This window comes from Pseudorca crassidens, chromosome 9 (assembly GCF_039906515.1).
Source record: "Pseudorca crassidens isolate mPseCra1 chromosome 9, mPseCra1.hap1, whole genome shotgun sequence".
NCBI classification, from domain to species: Eukaryota; Metazoa; Chordata; class Mammalia; order Artiodactyla; family Delphinidae; genus Pseudorca; species Pseudorca crassidens.
Genome location: NC_090304.1, coordinates 4,895,879 through 4,914,552, shown reverse-complemented (window position 1 = coordinate 4,914,552; position 18,674 = coordinate 4,895,879). Strand labels below are relative to the sequence as shown.

General features: G+C 46.3%; 1 protein-coding gene across 2 annotated transcripts in view; it reads right to left on the bottom strand.

The window, feature by feature from the left end:
* Nucleotides 1–2,749: 2,749 nt before the first annotated feature.
* The window catches only part of CPT1A (carnitine palmitoyltransferase 1A), a 63,505-nt gene continuing 47,580 nt past the window's right edge, over nt 2,750–18,674 (bottom strand). For both annotated transcript variants that reach the window (XM_067748011.1, XM_067748012.1), the window contains exons 15-19: nt 10,062–10,196; nt 8,386–8,538; nt 7,319–7,432; nt 6,984–7,076; nt 2,750–4,933 (exon numbers count right to left, since the gene is read on the bottom strand). In XM_067748011.1, the coding sequence (XP_067604112.1) occupies nt 4,847–4,933; nt 6,984–7,076; nt 7,319–7,432; nt 8,386–8,538; nt 10,062–10,196 (582 nt within the window). In that variant the 3' untranslated portion in view covers nt 2,750–4,846. The remainder of the gene's footprint in view (nt 4,934–6,983; nt 7,077–7,318; nt 7,433–8,385; nt 8,539–10,061; nt 10,197–18,674) is intronic.

Sequence of the window (18,674 nt, the reverse complement as noted above, 5' to 3'; positions counted from 1 at the left end):
GGGACTTTCTTATCTGAAAAATTATAATGGGACATTAAAAGCTGACATTAAAAGAACATAATGTAATTAAATTCTCACTGTTGGAATTTTCCTACCATGTGAACGACTTAAAATATATTCCCAGCCACTAGTTCATTGCAAACATACTTGCCTTGAAATACTGTCCAGTTCTTGGAGAATTCATTTCCTGTGTGCCTATGATCTATAGGGCAGGACTCCATAGAAAGCTTTAGTTGCTTCTTCAGATTAAAATTAGGACAGATTTTTTCTTTAGTTATACAGAATATCTGTAATTTAGGATTTTTTTTTATAGTAGGTCCTTGTTGGTTATGTTTTAAATATAGCAGTGTGTACATGTCAATCCCAAACTCCCAATCTATCCCTCCCCCACACCCTTCCCCCCAGTAACCATAAATTCCTTCTCTAAGTCTGTGAGTCTGTTTCTGTTTTGTAAATAAGTTCATTTGTATCATTCTAATTTTTTTTAGATTCCACATATAAGCGATTTCATATGATATTTGTCTTTCTCTGACTTACTTCACTTAGTATGATAATCTCCAGGTCCATCCATGTTGCTGCAAATGGCATTATTTCATTCTGTTTAATGGCTGTGTAATATTCCATTGTATATATGTACCACATTTTCTTTATCCATTCATCTGTCAATGGACATTTAGGATTTTTAAACTTTATAATGGTTGGAAAGTGATATGCATTCAGTAGAAACCACCGGACCTGCAGGCTCAGCAGCCATGGCTCACGGGCCCAGCCGCTCCGTGCCATGTGGGATCTTCCCGGACCAGGGCACGAACCCGCGTCCCCTGCATCAGCAGGCGGACTCTCAACCACTGCACCACCAGGGAAGACCCAAACTTCAAATTTTGAATTTTGCTCTTTTCCCAAGCTAGGGATATGTATGCTCCCTTCTAGTGATGCTGGGCAGCTCTCAGACACGCAATCACAAGGATAAACAACCGATACATTTACCACCATTCTGTTTTTCACTTTCAGGACAGTATCAATAAATTTCATGAGACAGTCAACACATTATTATAAAATAGGCTTTGTGTTAGATGGTTTTGCCCGACTGTAGGCTAATGTTAGTATTCTGAGCACAGTTCAGGTAGGCTAGGCTAGGCTGTGCTGTTTGGTAGGGTGGGTTTATTAGATGCATTTATGACTTCCTGTGGGTTTATCAGGACTTAACCCTATCACAGGTCGATGAAGACCTGTACAGTACATAAACTCTCCTACCGAAATAATTAAATATTACAGATAAAGCTGAAGTCCCCTTGGGTTCCCTACCATCCGCGATCACGCTGCCTTTCAGAGGGAATCCCTGTGAAGTCTGCGGTGCATCTTTCCAGCCCTTTCTCTGGAGATCAACATACACATGTGCATGTGCATCTCCTTACTCTTTTTTTTTTTTATTTATTTATTTATTTTTGGCTGTGTTGGGTCTTCGTTTCTGTGCGTGGGCTTTCTCTAGTTGTGGCGAGCGGGGGCCACTCTTCATCGCAGTGCGCAGGCCTCTCACTGTCGCGGCCTCTCTTGTTGCGGAGCGTAAGCTCCAGACGCGCAGGCTCAGTAGTTGTGGCTCACAGGCCTAGTTGCTCCGCGGCATGTGGGATCTTCCCAGACCTGGGCTTGAACCCGTGTCCCCTGCATTGGCAGGCAGATTCTCAACCACTGCACCACCAGGGAAGCCCTGGATCTCCTTACTCTTAATTTTATGGCTGGAAAAGCCACATCTTTTTGAATTCAGCTGAGTTTGGGGGCAGGCCTGAGAATGCAACTCAGGCTTCCCAAACTGTAGGCAATATAAACTGAAGAACCCAAGTGAAAAACCGTGAAGAGCTTGAATAGCCTGAGAAGCACATCAACCCCCAGGCCGTACTGCTCACTCCTTCACACATCAGACATTTCTAGTGAGCAGTCCCCATGGGTCAGGCGTGCATGGCCACCTGTGTGTCACCATGCCGGGCAGGATCAAAGGCCTGGAGCCTTTGAGCACCTGCAGTTCTGAGATGCTCCTCTGGCCCTGTTGGATTGGCCAAGGCCGGCTCTGTCTTGTCATTCAGGCCTCAGCTCAAACCCATTTTTTTTTTTTCTGGCCATGCAGCCTGCTGGATCTTAGTTCCCTGACCAGGGATGGAACCCGGCCCCCCTGCAGAGGAAGCGAGGAGTCCTAACCACTGGACCACCAGGCAATTCCCCCAAACCCATTTCTAAATCAGCCTCCTCCCCAAGCCAGCTACTCTTCCCCCACCCCACACACACACACATACAAGTGCCCAGGAACCCTTAAGATCCTTTGAGAGGTTTCCTTGGTTCTCAACCTCCTCCCAATGAAATTTGATCTCCACGACAGCCAGAACCTTTTGGGGTCCCCGCTGTATTCCCAGTGCCTAGAACAGAGCTAAGCATACAGTAGGTGTTCAATAAGAACTGTGGAGAAAACAGAATTCATGTATTTAACAGGTATTTATTGAGCACCTATTATGTCAGGCACTGTTCTAAGCCCCGGGGCAAGGGTGAGGATGCACAAATGAACACAGCAAAATCCACAGCCCTTCTTAGCAGCCACCCTTCTCTGTCAGGTGTGTGAATCGAGCGATGCCCACTCTGCCCAACCCGAGGCCTTTTCTGCATATCTTGTCGGTCACCTTTGTCCCAAGTGCCTGAGCCTGGAACTTGACCTATAGCCTCCTTATCAGTATAACAAAAGAGACAGAAAGCAATACTGTGGTAGACTGGGATTAATGGTTTTATTAATGATAACATTCATACTGCATTTCTAAGATTTATCCAAAAAAGCATATTGTATTTACATGCAATGGCCAATTCAAGATCACAAATTCAGACCACAGCTCCGTGAAGACTATGGCTTACTCCAAATTCAATTAAATACATCACACTCCTACCTCCTGCTTTCAACATGTACAGTAAAAACCCACTCTTCCTCCTTTTAGGGAATATAAAATTGCATTGATAACTGCACGGATTAGCAGTGATTACATTGGAAACACTTAAAACCTGAGAGACAAGCCCAAATAAGTCTGAGTGCTAACACGTCTGTGCTCGAATTCACCCGTGAATCATAATACAGACTGCTCAGTGGTCAACAGTGTATGATTTCAGTGGCCCTGGCTTCGACTGGAAGCTACGCCTCGCTGAGGCAGAGGGGCTGTACCCCTCACGCCTCCTTGACTACATAACACAGATGAACAGGGCCTTTTGTTGCTGTGGTGGTTAGATATCCCTTTTTGCTTTTTTTGTCTGTTCTCATTTCTGCTTGCTTTTAAAAGAAAAAAAAAGTCTTTGGCCCATTTAGGTGGGGTTTTTACATCACAACATGTACAGGGATAAAATATGCACGTGCTCTGCAGCAAGCGCCTTCCTCCGGCTCCGAGGGTTCGGCCTCGTCCCCGCATCAGTGGAGTTCAGAACTCTTAGAGAGGCGAGCCCCACCAGAACATAGTGGTCAGAAAAATAAATACATGATTTTAACAGACGGACAGCTAAGCTTGTCATTACAGCCCAGAGGCAGTGGGTATTATTTCATTCCATGATCCGTTCTTTTAAAATACTGAAGACGATTCAGCGCCTCATCGCTTTTTGGTCACTCGATCAAGGCACTCCCATCCGAAGGGTAGGCTGTGTTAAACCCAGCACCTGTCACCTGCGACATTCTAGGAGGTCACCGATAACCCATCTCCCTCCGTCTCCCTGGAAACGGGAGCGGGTCTCCTCTCTCACCAGCTGGGATGCCCAACCCTGACTGCCCTGAGGTTTGCTTTTCTCAAGTTTTGTTCCTTCCTCAGTGGCAAATGTCGCCAGTTTGGGTAAGCAGGAACCCTGAGGTACCTAGGATGTTTGCTTTTTCGGTGAGTACTCCAGACACATAATCTTCGACCACCACATCCCTCGCTCCCCATTTCTGAGGCATGCCCACGTCTTCTTTTGCCGCTTAAGGAGGAAGCATAAGGAAGGCAGTCTGATGGGGGAATGCAGCACAGCTGCCCTCGTAAGGGAACTGGTCCTTCTGGGATACAGGGACACCACAGTAAAATGCCTACGTAGGGTTATCCACCCAGTAAGTTGAGAAGGAGTAAGACACCCACAATTCCACCTAAAGACTTTACAAAATAAATCTCTCGTGCAGTCTCCCTTACATTTAGGGCCTCCCGTTTTTAAGGCACTGGGTTTTGAAGACTTGCAAGGTCAGGAAAACTAAAGATGAGACATACTACATGCTTCAAACATGGAGGCAAATGCAGACGACCAAACTAGACAGTGACAGAATTACCACAGGGACAGAATGGGTTCCAAAAGCACAACTTTTCTTGGTTAGTGCATTGCATGTGCGTTGGCTATTAACTGCTAACATCTGCAGCTTAAACAATGCTTTTCTCCCGGAAGGAAACAAATGTTTACATCGCTCTGATAAAATTAAATGCCCATAAGTACCAAGTGTCCAGTGGCCGCCGAAGAAGCGTGCCGGGTCGGTTGTTTCCAACGCGTATGAAGCCACAGCCCCACTCATTCCATAAATCGCTCAACGACAGTTTCACCCCTTAAGAAACACAAGGCGATGGGAAGACCTTAGGGGGGACTTTATCCAATGTCCCCCAGGTTAGGACCTGCTTGGAAGGAGTAGGGTTATACTTCATGGGGTGGAGCCTGCCATCTAGAAAAGCAAAAACACCAAACCCTCGAAGGAAAGGAAACGTCTGAGTCTTTTAGAGCAAATTTTCATCCTGAACTACAATCAGGATTCACAGCTAGTTTTCATTTGGTTTTTCATCCGAAGAGCTCATTTTCCTTCCCGGCAGTGCTAAGGGATTTACTTTTTGGAATTGGAGCTGAGCCCGAACAAACTCACGATGTCAATCATTGCCTGTTTCAGGTTCTTCCCGAAGCGGTGAGAATCCTTTCATTTAAAAACAAAAAACAGAAACAGGTTACAACGTGGAAATTCTCACATTTCAAGCCTTTTCACTTGTAATCTGACTCGAAGAACTAACATTCCTTTTTACCAATTCTCTAAGCTTTGACTTAGTCGCTTAATCATTAAGTTATAGCGTCTGGAGAGATGTTAAGGGTTAAAAAAGATAGCAAACATGTTTGTGTGAGTGTGTGTTTTTTTTCTTTTCCATGATAGGTTATTACAAGACACTGCATGTAGTTCCCTGTGCTATACAGTACGACTTGGTTGCTCACCTATTTTATATATAGTAGTGTATATTTGTTTTGTTTTGTTTTTGAAAACTAAGGTGCTTATTTCTTTGTAAAAACAACTTATCAAGAGTAGTTTGGGGCTTCCCTGGTGGTGCAATGGTAGAGAGTACGCCTGCCGATGCAGGGGACACGGGTTCGTGCCCCGGTCCGGGAAGAGCCCACATGCCGCGGAGCGGCTGGGCCCGTGAGCCATGGCCGCTGAGCCTGCGCGTCCAGAGCTTGTGCTCCGCAACGGGAGAGGCCACAAGAGTGAGAGGCCCGCGTACCGCAAAAAAAAAAAAAAAAGAGTAGTTTGAACAGTACTTGTCTTATTCTTGTCATATAACTTATTGTATGGAGCAAACATCGTTTCCATGCCTCAGCTAATTGTCACACACCTGCTGAAGTTTCCATTAGCTTCCAACACTTTATCTTTTGCAGTGCAATAACTCTGATAGTTTGTTTTTTTAATTTAATTTTTATTTTATATTATAGTTGATTTACAATGTTGTGTTAGTTTCAGATATAGAGCAAAGTGAATCAGTTATACATATATCCATTCTTTTTCATATTCTTTTCCCATACATGTTATTACAGAATATTGAGTAGAGTTCCTTGTGCTATACAGTAGGTCCTTATTGACCATCTACTTTATATATAGTAATGTGTATCTGCTAATCCCAAACTCCTAATTTATCCCTCCCCACCCCCTTTTCCTTTTGGTAACCGTAAGTTTGTTTTCTATGTCTGTGACTCTATTTCCGTTTTGTAAATAAGTTCATTTTTATCATTTTTTAAGATTCTACATATAAGTGATTGCATGTGATATTTATCTTTCTCTGTCTGACTTACTTCACTTAGTATGATAATCCCTAGGTCCAACCATGTTGCTGCAAATGGCATTACTTCATTCTTTTTTATGGCAGAGTAATATTCCACTGTGTGTGTATGTGTACACACACACACACACACACACACACACACTACATCTCCTTTATCCATTCATCTCTTGATGGACATTCAGGTTGCTTCCACGTCTTAGCTATTGTAAATAGTGCTGCTATGAACATTGGGGTGCATGTTATCTTTTTGAATTAAGAGTTTTCTTTGGATATATGCCCAGGAGGGGGATTGCAGGGTAATATGGTAGCTCTATTTTTAGTTTCTTAAGGAACCTCCATACTGTTTTCCATAGTGGCTGCACCAATTTACATTCTGTGTGGGTGTGGTTTCCCCTAATCTAAGGCTTCCCCTAATGTCAATGCGTTACATAAAACACAATAAGCAAGTGAATTCCAATCTTCTCTGTTAAAGGTGAGCCTGGCATTGCCTGTCAGGCTATGTACCATGTGGAAAGGAGAGAATATAAATAAGGATTAAATGTGCCATGCTAGGAAGGTGGTCACAGGTTCCATTCACAGAGAACACTGCAGACCCCTGCTTCAATGTGTATATGTATTTCTTAGCACGTGCACACGAATCTGAATCCACCCTCCAATGTTACAGAGAGTCTGGAAGCTGCAGAAGCACTCCAACGTTATGATTTAAAACCACTGTGACCAGCAAAGATACACACTTTCAACCAAATGAGATCGATCCCTTTAAAACTATTAAGAGACTTTCAAAATCCTTGTTTTGAAAATGTCTCAACCAAGTAAGAGTACATAACTGAATTGAAATTTTCTGTCAAATCAAGGATGTGCTCAAAAGAAAACAGTGAAAAACCCCAACTTTAGAAAAGAGAACTTTTGTTTTGTACTCACTGTCTCAGGGCAGGAAAACTTGGAAGAAATGTGGAAACTGATGAGCTTCTCACCCACGAGAATGTACGACACCCCGTAGCCGTCGTCAGCAACCTACGGAAAAGGTTTAAATGGATCCGTGGGGGGACTTCCCGGCGGTCCAAGGGTTGAGACCCCGCGCTTCCACTGCAGGGGGCACGGGTTCCATCCCTGGCCGGGGAACTAAGATCCTGCATGCCGCGGGGCACGGCCGATCCACCAATAGAACCCTGGGCAACGAGGCCACGGGCAAAGGGGATTTCTGACATTTTCACTGTGAGACTGCCATCAGTATCTGCAGACGCCTGGCCGCTTACCGGTCCAAAGCCGCCTCCGCTTGACACGTACTCTGGATTCCTTTCCAAATTGAACAGTTCCACCTGCTGCTGAGGGGTCTGGCTGGTGGACAATCTCCAAGGCTCAGATAGCACCTGTGGAGTAAAACAAGGAAATGTTCCAACGACACTTCCCAATTCCATCCTCTCCTGGCCCCGAGGAGCCCGGGTGGAAGACAAGAAAGGGCTTGCTCGGTGTTCACACTGTTTCAGACACCAGAGGCCTATGTCCCTGAAGGCCTCGCCGGCTTGGGGCAGGAGGTCTGCAGAGAGGGATGGAGCAGGTGAGGACACCCGGACTGGAGGGGCCAACACCGGCTGATGGGGTCTTAAGGCAGGGAAGGTGGCAGATACGTAAGATTTGGAACGGGGGCAGTGGTGTGCTGGAGCTGACTGGTACCAGCTCCCCTAAGATGGCTGCCAGATTTCCGGAACTTTCCAAGCTGCTTGTTAAACAGCCATTATTTTTTTATTATTACTTTTTTTGCGGTACGCGGGCCTGTCACCATCACGGCCCCTCCCGCTGCGGAGCACAGGCTCCGGACGCGCAGGCTCAGCGGCCATGGCTCACGGGCCCAGCCGCTCCGCGGCATGTGGGATCCTCCCGGACCGGGTCACGAACCCGCGTCCCCTGCGTCGGCAGGCGGACTATCAACCACTGCGCCACCAGGGAAGCCCAAACACAGCCATTATTAAAAAATTAAATTTTATTGGGACTTCCCTGGCAGTCCAGTGGTTAAGACTTCACACTTCCACTGCAAAGGGCTTGGGTTCGATCCCTGGTTGGGGAACTAAGAGCTCACATGCTGCGTGGCACGGCCGAAAAAAAAGAAAAACAACACTCAGAGCTCATCCCCTGCTAATTATTTTAGTACAAGCCATGGCATCCCAGGGGATGAAGAAATGCGGCTCCAATTTTCCATGGTGAGGACAGTTGAGCCCCAAGACCCACCTGTGAGGCCAGTTCCGACTGGCAAAGCTGTGCTACTGATCTACGAAGTTTTGGTTTAGCCAAGAAAGCTGAGTGGGCTGCCCCAGAAGTGACTCACCTCCTTCAGGAAAGGGGAGTCGACAGCGAGGTATTTGGACACCACGTAGAGGCAGAAGAGATGGCGGTCGATCCCGGAGCCGGTCATCGCCAGGTGGCACAGGTGCTGATGCTTCTTGGACGCAATCTTGAATAACTTGAGCCTCTGTTCAACCTAAAATAACAAAAGACGAGGACTTTCAAGTCGTGCGTCATGGGCTAAGCTCCAGGATGAGGCTCACGGCCCTTCTCTCCAGCGGTCCGACGGGGTGCTGAGAAAGCACGTCACTGGTGGCGGTGCGGGTGTGTGTGTGGGGTGTCTCTGGGTGGTTGCCAAGGCGACCTGACCAGAAACCCCACTGGCCGACTGCCGCTTCCGCAGATACGCTGCGAACGGGGCGGCGTGGAGGCTGCAGGGGGACAAGTTGTTGGAGAGGCAGTTTTGGGGTCCTGTGTGCAGCCCACTGGGCATCAATCATTCCACCTTTTATACAAATGAGACCACCAAGCAGGTAGGAAAGCGCCAGCCTCCAAGCCTCATCAGGTGGAAATGACGGTCTGTCCCTCTCAGCGGGCTGTGATGTTCCTGCGGGTCATAAATAACCCTCCAAAGTGGTCTGGAAGCTCTACTAAAACAGCGCTTCCGGGGCCTTCAGGTTGGACCCGAAAAGCCTGCTTCAGCTCGTCTGGGCCCTGTTCAGTCAATCACAGAATGAGGTGACACGGCACCCTTCCGTGGGATGTGGAGGCCCATCCGGGCTCTGGCCCACCCACTCCAGAACCGGTCCTCAAGGCTGATTCTGAAGGCAGCTAGTGACAGATCAGAGCAATCCGTCACAAGACCTCCTGAGCTCTTCCCACAGAATCGAAAGCCTTTCCAGAACGGAGGTTCCTCCAGGGCAGAGCAAGAGCCCTGGGCCATGTCTCCTCCGGGGTCAGCAGGCACCTGCCCTCCGGGTCAGGCAGAACTGGCTGTGGATGGACCTCAGCCCCTAACCAGGTGTGCGGCCCAGCAGTTTGCTGAATCCATCTAAGTCTCTGTTCCTTTACCTACAAAAATGAACTGATGATACGTCATGGGCCACCGCTAGGATCGTCAAAGGCGACGTACAGAAAACCTGGAGCCCCAAGCCTGCTCAAGGAGCTTCAGCACGGGCAGCGGGCTTCAGGAACCCCGAGCAGAAGGCTCCTGTGATAGTCAGTTTTCCCACCCAGACACCGACTACTTGCACTGTCTTGCAGCATCTCCCTGCCACTCCTTTATTCACTGGCTGTGTACTGCTCTGATTTGAAGACTCTTAGGAAGTATAATCTGATTTATAGGAGTTACAGAAGGACAGAAGCTTGATGCAAACATGAACCTTTGTGTCTGTCCTGACGGTTTCCTTTTTTCTTTTTTTAAATTTTTTTTTTTTGCCACTCCACGAGGCATGCAGGATCTTAGCTCCCCGACCATGGGTTGAACCCACACCCCCTGCAGTGGAAGCGCGGAGTCCTAACCACTGGACCACCGGGGAAGACCCCAACAGTCACCTTTTAATATTTTCTGTCCCTTCGAGAGGGGTGAAGGAAAGGAGATGCTGGATACAGACCTGCTGGAGAAAGTATGCACGGGATTTAATCAGGGAAGGCTGCGTGTCAACCTCAGGGGCTGTTCTGTGAAAAGCACTGTCCCGCTCCCGGCCGGGCAGCACCTACCGTCTGCGTGGGGTCCACCATGGCCAGCACAAAGTTGCACGACTCAGTGGTGCAGGAACGCACGGTCTCCGTCCTGCCCTCTCGGAAGAGCCGGGTCATGGAGGCCTCGTAGGTGAGGGAAAATTTACCCATGTCCTGGGAAAGGAAAAATATTTTAACACAAGGCAGGGCATGTTGACAAACTAAAGCATGAGAAGGCATCGCTTAAGATCAGCCGGGAAAAACACACTTCACCGTCAGCTGCAGTTTATAGTCATCGTCAATTTTTACTCGGGCTTATGCAGCAGGCAGGTGGAAACGTCATTAGCTTTGCAAAGGAAGGGGGCGGTCCAGGTTTCTGTTTCCAAATGCAGCTGGTGCCATGACCCGATTTCCTGAGTTTCACACACCTGCCGGAGTGCAGACGTGACTACGGAGGGATACAGGACAGGACCGGGAGATCGGCATGCAAGAGTAGGAAATTATTTAACTTCAGGAGAGGGAACCGGTTGGGAACGGCAGATGGGAGGTCTCTTTAGAATGTTCACGTTTCCTCGGTGAAATAAGTTCATCTACTCAGAGTGAGGATGGGGAGACGGCACCGGAGTCAGAAAGCGGGTGTAAAACAGGTTCTAAGGGCACAGAGAGTGGTGGTCTGGGGCCATCAGAGTCAGGGCTCATGAATTAAGGAAGATGAGCCAGCGATTTGGGGGTTTTCTCCGGCTGTGCAGGACCAAAGCAGGCAGACACCTGGACCGCGCTGGGGATGGGTCTGCTGTGCTTGGGGCCCCAGGGCCGAGGTCGGGGTGATGGTGACAGGCTGTGGAATCCAAGTCCAGAGAGAAAAAGAGGGAGGCAAGATGGGCAGAGGGAAGGGCAGGGTGGAGGCCCTGATGGGGTCCAGGAACACTGGGGTCAGGGAGCAGAGGGGAGACGGGATGACGGGAAGGGCTAGAGGCGCCTGGGGCTGGGACCCTGCAGGTGATATGCGGATGGCACAGCAGGTGACGCATGAGAGCTGGGTCAGGTCCATGGGAGCTCGGGGCAGCCCAGCACCCGTGCCATGGGAGGAAACCATCTGCAAACCACCTGCTCGAAGACAACCAAGTTCCCCCACGTGGACGGGAAAAGTGCTGAGCGGCAGTTTGTAGACCCAGATGATTCCTGACCAGACGACACCCCTCTGGGCATTTGGGTCCTGGTAGCCCCAGGGTGACAGGGGACACCCTGCAATAGGCCGATACTGTTAAGTAAATTCAGGAGCGGGCAAGGCTGAACCTCCGGTGTGTGAGCCAGACCCGTGAGTAGCCTTGCAGGGCTCTTCCCCCGACTCCCAAGGCTGGTAGGGTTGACTTAACATTGGCTGTTCCCACCATCCTGCATGTACAGGGATGAAGCCAGCCGGCCATGGGGTCTGAGTGCCATCCCAGCCTCTGGTGGCCCCCAGCGCCCAGCACAAAGACCTACCAGCTCACAACACTCGTCCTTTGATACACCGGTTATTAAATTTCCCTTGGATGGGGTCCGAGAGGTTCTAACTCCTCATTCTGGCCTACGGTCAGCAGGGGGTCCCAGGTCATTTACCAAATATGCCTTTGGGAGAACTCCCTACAGGAGGGGAGCTTACTATGGGGGTGCTTTCCAAGGGGCTCATCATGAAACACTGGGGGGAGCATGGAGGGAAGGAGGGGACAAGGAAGAAGTATAAATGTAGTATTTTAGTCATTTGATACAGGTTAACTTGGGATACATGATGCAATGATTTATTTGAAGTCAGCTTTCCAACATCAAACTTCAACTGTATAAGTGGTCAGCGCAATCATGCATTATATCCACAATTTTAAAATATGGCCATCTTGGGCTTCCCTGGTGGCGCAGTGGTTGAGAGTCCACCTGCCGATGCAGGGGACACGGGTTCGTGCCCCGGTCCGGGAAGATCTCACATGCCGTGGAGCGGCTGGGCCCGTGAGCCGTGGCCGCTGAACCTGCGCGTCCGGAGCCTGTGCTCCGCAACGGGAGAGGCCACGACAGTGAGAGGCCCGCGTACCGCAAAAAAAAAACCCAAAAAACAAATAATCCTTAACTTTGAAAGAGTAACTTGATTTAAGAGTCACTGTAATACATGCTTATGCAAAAAATTAAAACATAGAAAAATATAAGAAAATGAAGATCAATCTTCAGAGTGCTGCCTGCCAATATTTTCCCCTCTCTCCTTTCCAGACTTTGCATAGAATAAAGTGAGAGTCAGGAAGCGTTTTCTGTAAAATGCAGGTGGTAAATATCATCGTCCTGGTGGGCCAGGTGGTCTCTGCTGCAACTTTTCAGCTCTGCCACCGTAGCTCACAAACAACCGTGGACAATACGCCAAAAAGTGGGTATGACCACGTGCCAATAAACTTGATCTCTGCTCTCTGACACTTCATTTGATTTTCACCTATCACAAAACAGTCTTAATTTTTTTCAATTATTAAAACTGTAAGACCAGGGACTTCCCGCCTCCCAATGCAGGGGACACAGGTTCGAGCCCTGGTCCGGGAAGATCCCACATGCCACGGAGCAACTAAGCCTGTGCGCCATAACTACTGAAGCCTACGCGCCTAGAGCCCACGAGCCACAACTACTGAGCCCGCGTGCCACAACTACTGAAGCCTGCAGGCCTAGAGGCCGTGCTCCGCAACAAGAGAAGCCACTGCAATGAGAAGCCCGCACACCGCAACGAAGAGTAGCCCCCACTCTCCCCAACTAGAGAAAGCCCGCGCACAGCAACGAACACCCAACGCAGCCAAAAAAACAACAAAGAAAGTAAGACCATTCTCCACTCAAGGGCCATGTGAACTAGCTGAAGGGCTCCTGTGGCCTGTGGGCCAGAGTTTGCAGATCACTTGTAAACAATGAATAACATCTTGTTTTATGACTAAGTTTTTTCCCAGAATACACCATAGAAATCATTTAATAGTTACATAATACTCCATGTATAAAAATGCCACAGTCTAACAAATTTCACTTTGAGAACCTTTTAGATTGCTTCAAATTTTTACAGAGAGGCAAGCTTAAACTCATCTTTGTCAACCTGTCCTTTCACTGAATACAATTCTCAGAGTAGAATTTGCTGGGTAAACAGGTGTGCCTTCCCAGTGATTCTTCAGGCTGTGTGCGCCCCACAGATGACCATTCCCAACTGCTGAGTTCGAACACCCCTTTCTCAGGCCACCCTTCCAAACACAGAATGTAGAAAAGCTCTTTGCAAACTGCACAGGCAAAAACTCAGTCTTATTTAAGCTGCGCTTATTAGATTCCTGGTAAGATTAAACTCTTGCTGTACGTTCACTGACTGTTTGTTGCTATTTTTCTTCTCTTGTGAACCACCAATTTCTGCTCTGACTCCATGTTTTTCTATTGGGCGGTTTATTTTCCCGAAATGGAACCATCTAGCCAGTTTTTCCAACTCCACTGATGACTCAAGTCATTCCTTCCCATAATGTTAAATGAATCGCTATATGATCTCACAGAACTATTCTGGCACCAAAACTATACCATATTAATCACTATAAGCTTCATATAAATGTTAGCCCTCCAGATGAACTTGAAGGTAAAGCCGTCAGCTCCTTTCCTACAATCACCTCCAGACCTCTTACTATGTTCACATTGCACGCGTGAACCAGGAACATCCATCTCCACGGTGACAAGTCTTTCTATCCAAAATCACAGCCTTCTCTCCCTTTCTGAGAGTCCATCCCTTCTCGACAGCTCTGGGCCTTCCTTCCCAAAGGTCCCGTCTGCTTTATAAACAGACGCCTGGGCAGTGCACTGGTTAGGACTCCACGCTTTCACTGCCTAGGGCCCAGGTTCGATCCCTGGTCGGGGAACTCAGATCCCACGAGCCGCGTGGCACAGCACGCCTGCCTGCATGAAGGAACAAAGAAAGAAAGAAACACCTGGGGTCCCAGATTTCTGTTTCCAGTTTGCATCACATTTTCCTACGATGTTTCCTGCTTGGCTATTGTGGCTCTACGAGGAAGATGCTGATCTTTGCATAATTCTGCACCGGCCCTCCTTCCTGAACACGCTTCTTAACCGTAAAAGCTTTTCCGCCTGCTCCATCTTCTGAGCAGATGAGCGAATATTCCTCCTGCCCCATGAGCCTGTCGGCTGTACTTCACGGAAAGCTGTCTGGGAACAGCCTCCTGGGGCCTCCTCATCCTTCTTGTTTTAATGGGGTCGCCTCCACGCTTTACCTTTGAGGAATACGCTGGTGGCTGATACAGGATGGGATTTACTGTGTTAAGGAAACAGCCCTCATACTAAGAGTTATCGAGACAGGATGCTACATTTTGAATGCCTTCTTAGCAACTGCCACAATGACTGGCTTCTTCTCTGATCTAGTAATATGATTTAATCTACTGTCGGATTTACTAATACCAAACTGTCCTCCTGCCGCTGGGATCAACTATTGCTGGTGATTATATCTTCCCTGTACTGGTAGATGCTATTCGCTCTTCTTATACTCAGATTTTTTGCATCTGCACTTGTGAGCAAACTTGACCCATGGCTTCCTTTATTCGTGCAACCATCAGCTGAAAAGCTGTATCACAGCGGCTGAGGACTAGCTTGCTTGGATCCAACCTCAGCTTTGCCACAAACGAGCTATAGATTGCAGGCAGGATACCCCACCTCCTCGAGTATAAAGCGGAGATGAGAAAGTACCCTCCTCGGGGTTGCTATGAGGGTTAACCGGCTGCTGCCAGCACTCAGCCCGGCACTGGGCAGGCTCCGTGCAGGTCACTGTCACGACCAGAGTGAGGCTAGTCCTGGGAGGCCATCAGGCAGCTTCCTTCCTTCCTGAAGCCTCTGGAGCTGCCCGCTCTTCAAAGCCGCGAAGCTGCTGCCTGCCGGTTCACACTGGCGGGTGGGCAGCTCTCCAACTACCTGTCTGTCATCCACGCACACCGACCTTCTCAGACTGTCTACCTTGTCTGGGGCCCACTTTACTCATTTGTGTTCCTGCAGAAAATCCTCATTTCCTCGAGATTTTCAAACGTGTTGCTATGGAACCTGGGATCCTCTTATTAAAATCGTCTCTGTATCTGAAGGGTCACCACCTCCTCAGTTCCTAACGCTGCAGACTTACGTGCCATTTGCTTATCAATTTTTAAAAATCAAGATAATTAAATCTAAGATCCAGGACCTCAATCCCATTATATCTTCTATTCACTTCATCTGTCAGACAAAGCTCAAGTCCCCTACAATGACTGTGCTTCTCTCCAACCGCCTGGGGCGCATTCATTTCAGGGAATGTGATACTTGGGAAAAGAAAGCGTCATCATGATCGCGACCATCTTTTTTTTTTGTTTTTTTGAATTTTATTTATACAGCAGGTTCTTATCAGTTATCCATTTTATACATATTAGTGTATATATGTCAATCCCAATCTCCCAATTCATCACACCACCACCACACTCGCCGCTTTCCCACCTTGGTGTCCATACGTTTGTTCTCTACATCTGTGTCTCTATTTCTGCCCTGCAAACCGGTTCATCTGTACCATTTTTCTAGGTTCCACATATATGCATTAATATACGATATTTGTTTTAATCCTTCTAACTTACTTCACTCTGTATGACGGTCTCTAGATCCACCCAGGCCCCTACAAATGACCCAGTTTCGTTCCTTTTTCTGGCTGAGTAATATTCCATTGTATATATGTACCACTTCTTCTTTATCCATTCATCTGTTGATGGGCATTTAGGTTGCTTCCATGTCCTGGCTATTGTAAATAGTGCTGTAATGAACACTGGGGTGCATGTGTCTTTTTGAATTATGGTTTTCTCTGGGTATATGCCCAGTAGTGCAATTGCTGGATCATATGGTAATTCTATTTTTAGTTTTTTAAGGAACCTCCATACTATTCTCCATAGTGGCTATATCAATTTACATTACCACTAACAGTGCAAGAGGGTTCTCTTTTCTCCACACCCTCTCCAGCATGTGCTGTTTGTAGATTTTCTGATGATGCCCATTCTAACCAGTGTGAGGTGATACCTCATTGTAGTTTTGATTTGCATTTCTCTAATAATTAGTGATGTTGAGCAGCTTTTCATGTACCTCTTGGCCATCTGTATGTCTTCTTTAGAGAAATGTCTATTTAGGTCTTCTGTCCATTTTTGGATTGGGTTGATTGTTTTTTTTAATATTGAGCTGCATGAGCTGTTTATATATTTTGGAGATTAACCCTTTGTCCGTTGATCTGTTTGCAAATATTTTCTCCCATTCTGAGGGTTGTATTTTCGTCTTGTTTGTAGTTTCCTTTGCTGTGCAAAAACTTTTAGGTTTCATTAGGTCCCATTTGTTTATTTTTGTTTTTATTTCCATTACTCTAGGAGGTGCATCAAAAAAGATCTTGCTGTGGTTTATGTCAAAGAGTGTTCTTCCTATGTTTTCCTCTAAGAGTTTTATAGTGTCCAGTCTTACATTTAGGTCTCTAATCCATTTTGGATTTATTTCTGTGTATGGTGTTAGGAAATGTTCTAATTTCATTCTTTTACATGTAGCTGTCCAGTTTTCCCAGCACCACTTACTGAAAAGACTGTCTTCTCTCCATTGCATATCCTTGCCTCCTTTGTCATAGATTAGTTGACCATAGGTGCGTGGGTTTATCTTTGGGCTTTCTATCCTGTTCCATTGATCTATATTCCCGTTTTTGTGCCAGTACCATATCGTCTTGATTACTGTAGCTTTGTAGTATAGTCTGAAGTCAGGGAGCCTGATTCCTCCAACTCCATTTTTTTCCCTCAAGACCGCTTTGGCTATTCAGGATCTTTTGTGTCTCCATAAAAATTTTAAGATTCTTTGTTCTAGTTCTGTAAAAAATGCCATTGGTAATTTGATAGGGATTGCATTGAATCTGTAGATTGCTTTGGGTAATATAGTCATTTTCACAATAATCGTTCTTCCAATCCAAGAACATGGTATATCTCTCCATCTGTTGGTATCATCTTTAATTTCTTTCATCAGTGTCTTATAGTTTTCTGCATACAGGTCTTTTGTCTCCCTAAGTAGTTTTATTCCTAGGTATTTTATTCTTTTTGTTGCAGTGGTAAATGGGAGTGTTTCCTTAATTTCTCTTTCAGATTTTTCATCATTAGTGTATGGGAATGCAAGAGATTTCTGTGCGTTAATTTTGTATCCTGCCACTTTGCCAAATTCATTGATTAGCTCTAGTAGTTTTCTGGTGGCATCTTTAGGATTCTCTATGTATAGTATTATGTCATCTGCAAACAGTGAGTTTTACTTCTTCTTTTCCAATTTGTATTCCTTTTATTTCTTTTTCTTCTCTGATTGTCGTGGCTAGGACTTCCAAAACTATGTTGAATAATAGTGGTGAGTGTGGACATCCTTGTCTTGTTCCTGATCTTAGAGGAAATGCTTTCAGTTTTTCACCATTGAGAACGATGTTTGCTGTGGGTTTGTCATATATAGCCTTTATTATGTCGAGGTAGGTTCCCTCTATGACCACTTTCTGGAGAGATTTTATTGTAAGTGGGTGTTGAATTTTGTCAAAAGCTTTTTCTGAATCTATTGAGATGATCATATAGTTTTTCTCCTTCAGTTTGTTAATATGGTGTATCACATTGATTGATTTGCATATATTGAAGAATCCTTGCATCCCTGGGATAAATCCCACTTGATCGTGGTGTATGATCCTTTTAATGTGTTGGTGGATTCTGCTTGCTAGTACTTTGTTGAGGATTTGTGCATCTATATTCATCAGTGATATTGGTCTGTAATTTTCTTTTTTTGTGGTATCTTTGTCCGGTTTTGGTATCAGGGTGATGGTGCCCTCATAGAATGAGTTTGGAGTGTTCCTTCTTCTGCAATTTTTTGGAAGAGTTTGAGAAGGATGGATGTTAGCTCTTCTCTAAATGTCTGATAGAACTCACCTGTGAAGCCATCTGGTCCTGGACCTTCGTTTGTTGGAAGATTTTTTTTTTAACATTTTTATTGGAGTATACTTGCTTTACAATGGTGTGTTAGTTTCCACTTCATAACAAAGTGAATCAGTTATACATATACATATATCCCCATATCTCTTCCCTCTTGCATCTCCCTCCCTCCCACCCTCCCTAACCCACAAAGCACTGAGCTGATCTCCCTGTGCTATGCGGCTGCTTCCCACTAGCTATCTATTTTACATTTGGTAGTGTATGTATGTCCTTGCCACTCTCTCACTTTGTCCCAGCTTACCCTTCCCCCTCCCCATATCCTCAAGTCCATTCTCTAGTAGGTCTGTCTTTATTCCTGTCTTGCCCCTAGCTTCTTCATGACTTTTTTTTTCTTAGATTCCATATATATGTGTTAGCATACGGTATTTGTTTTACTCTTTCTGACTTACTTCACTCTGTATGACAGACTCTAGGTCCATCCACCTCACTACAAATAACTCAATTTCGTTTCTTTTTATGGCTGAGTAATATTCCATTGTATATATGTGCCACATCTTCTTTATCCATTCATCTGTCGATGGACACTTAGGTTGCTTCCATGTCCTGGCTATTGTAAACAGAGATGCAATAAATATTGTGGTACATGACTTTTTGAATTATGGTTTGTTGGAAGACTTTTAATCACAGTTTCAAC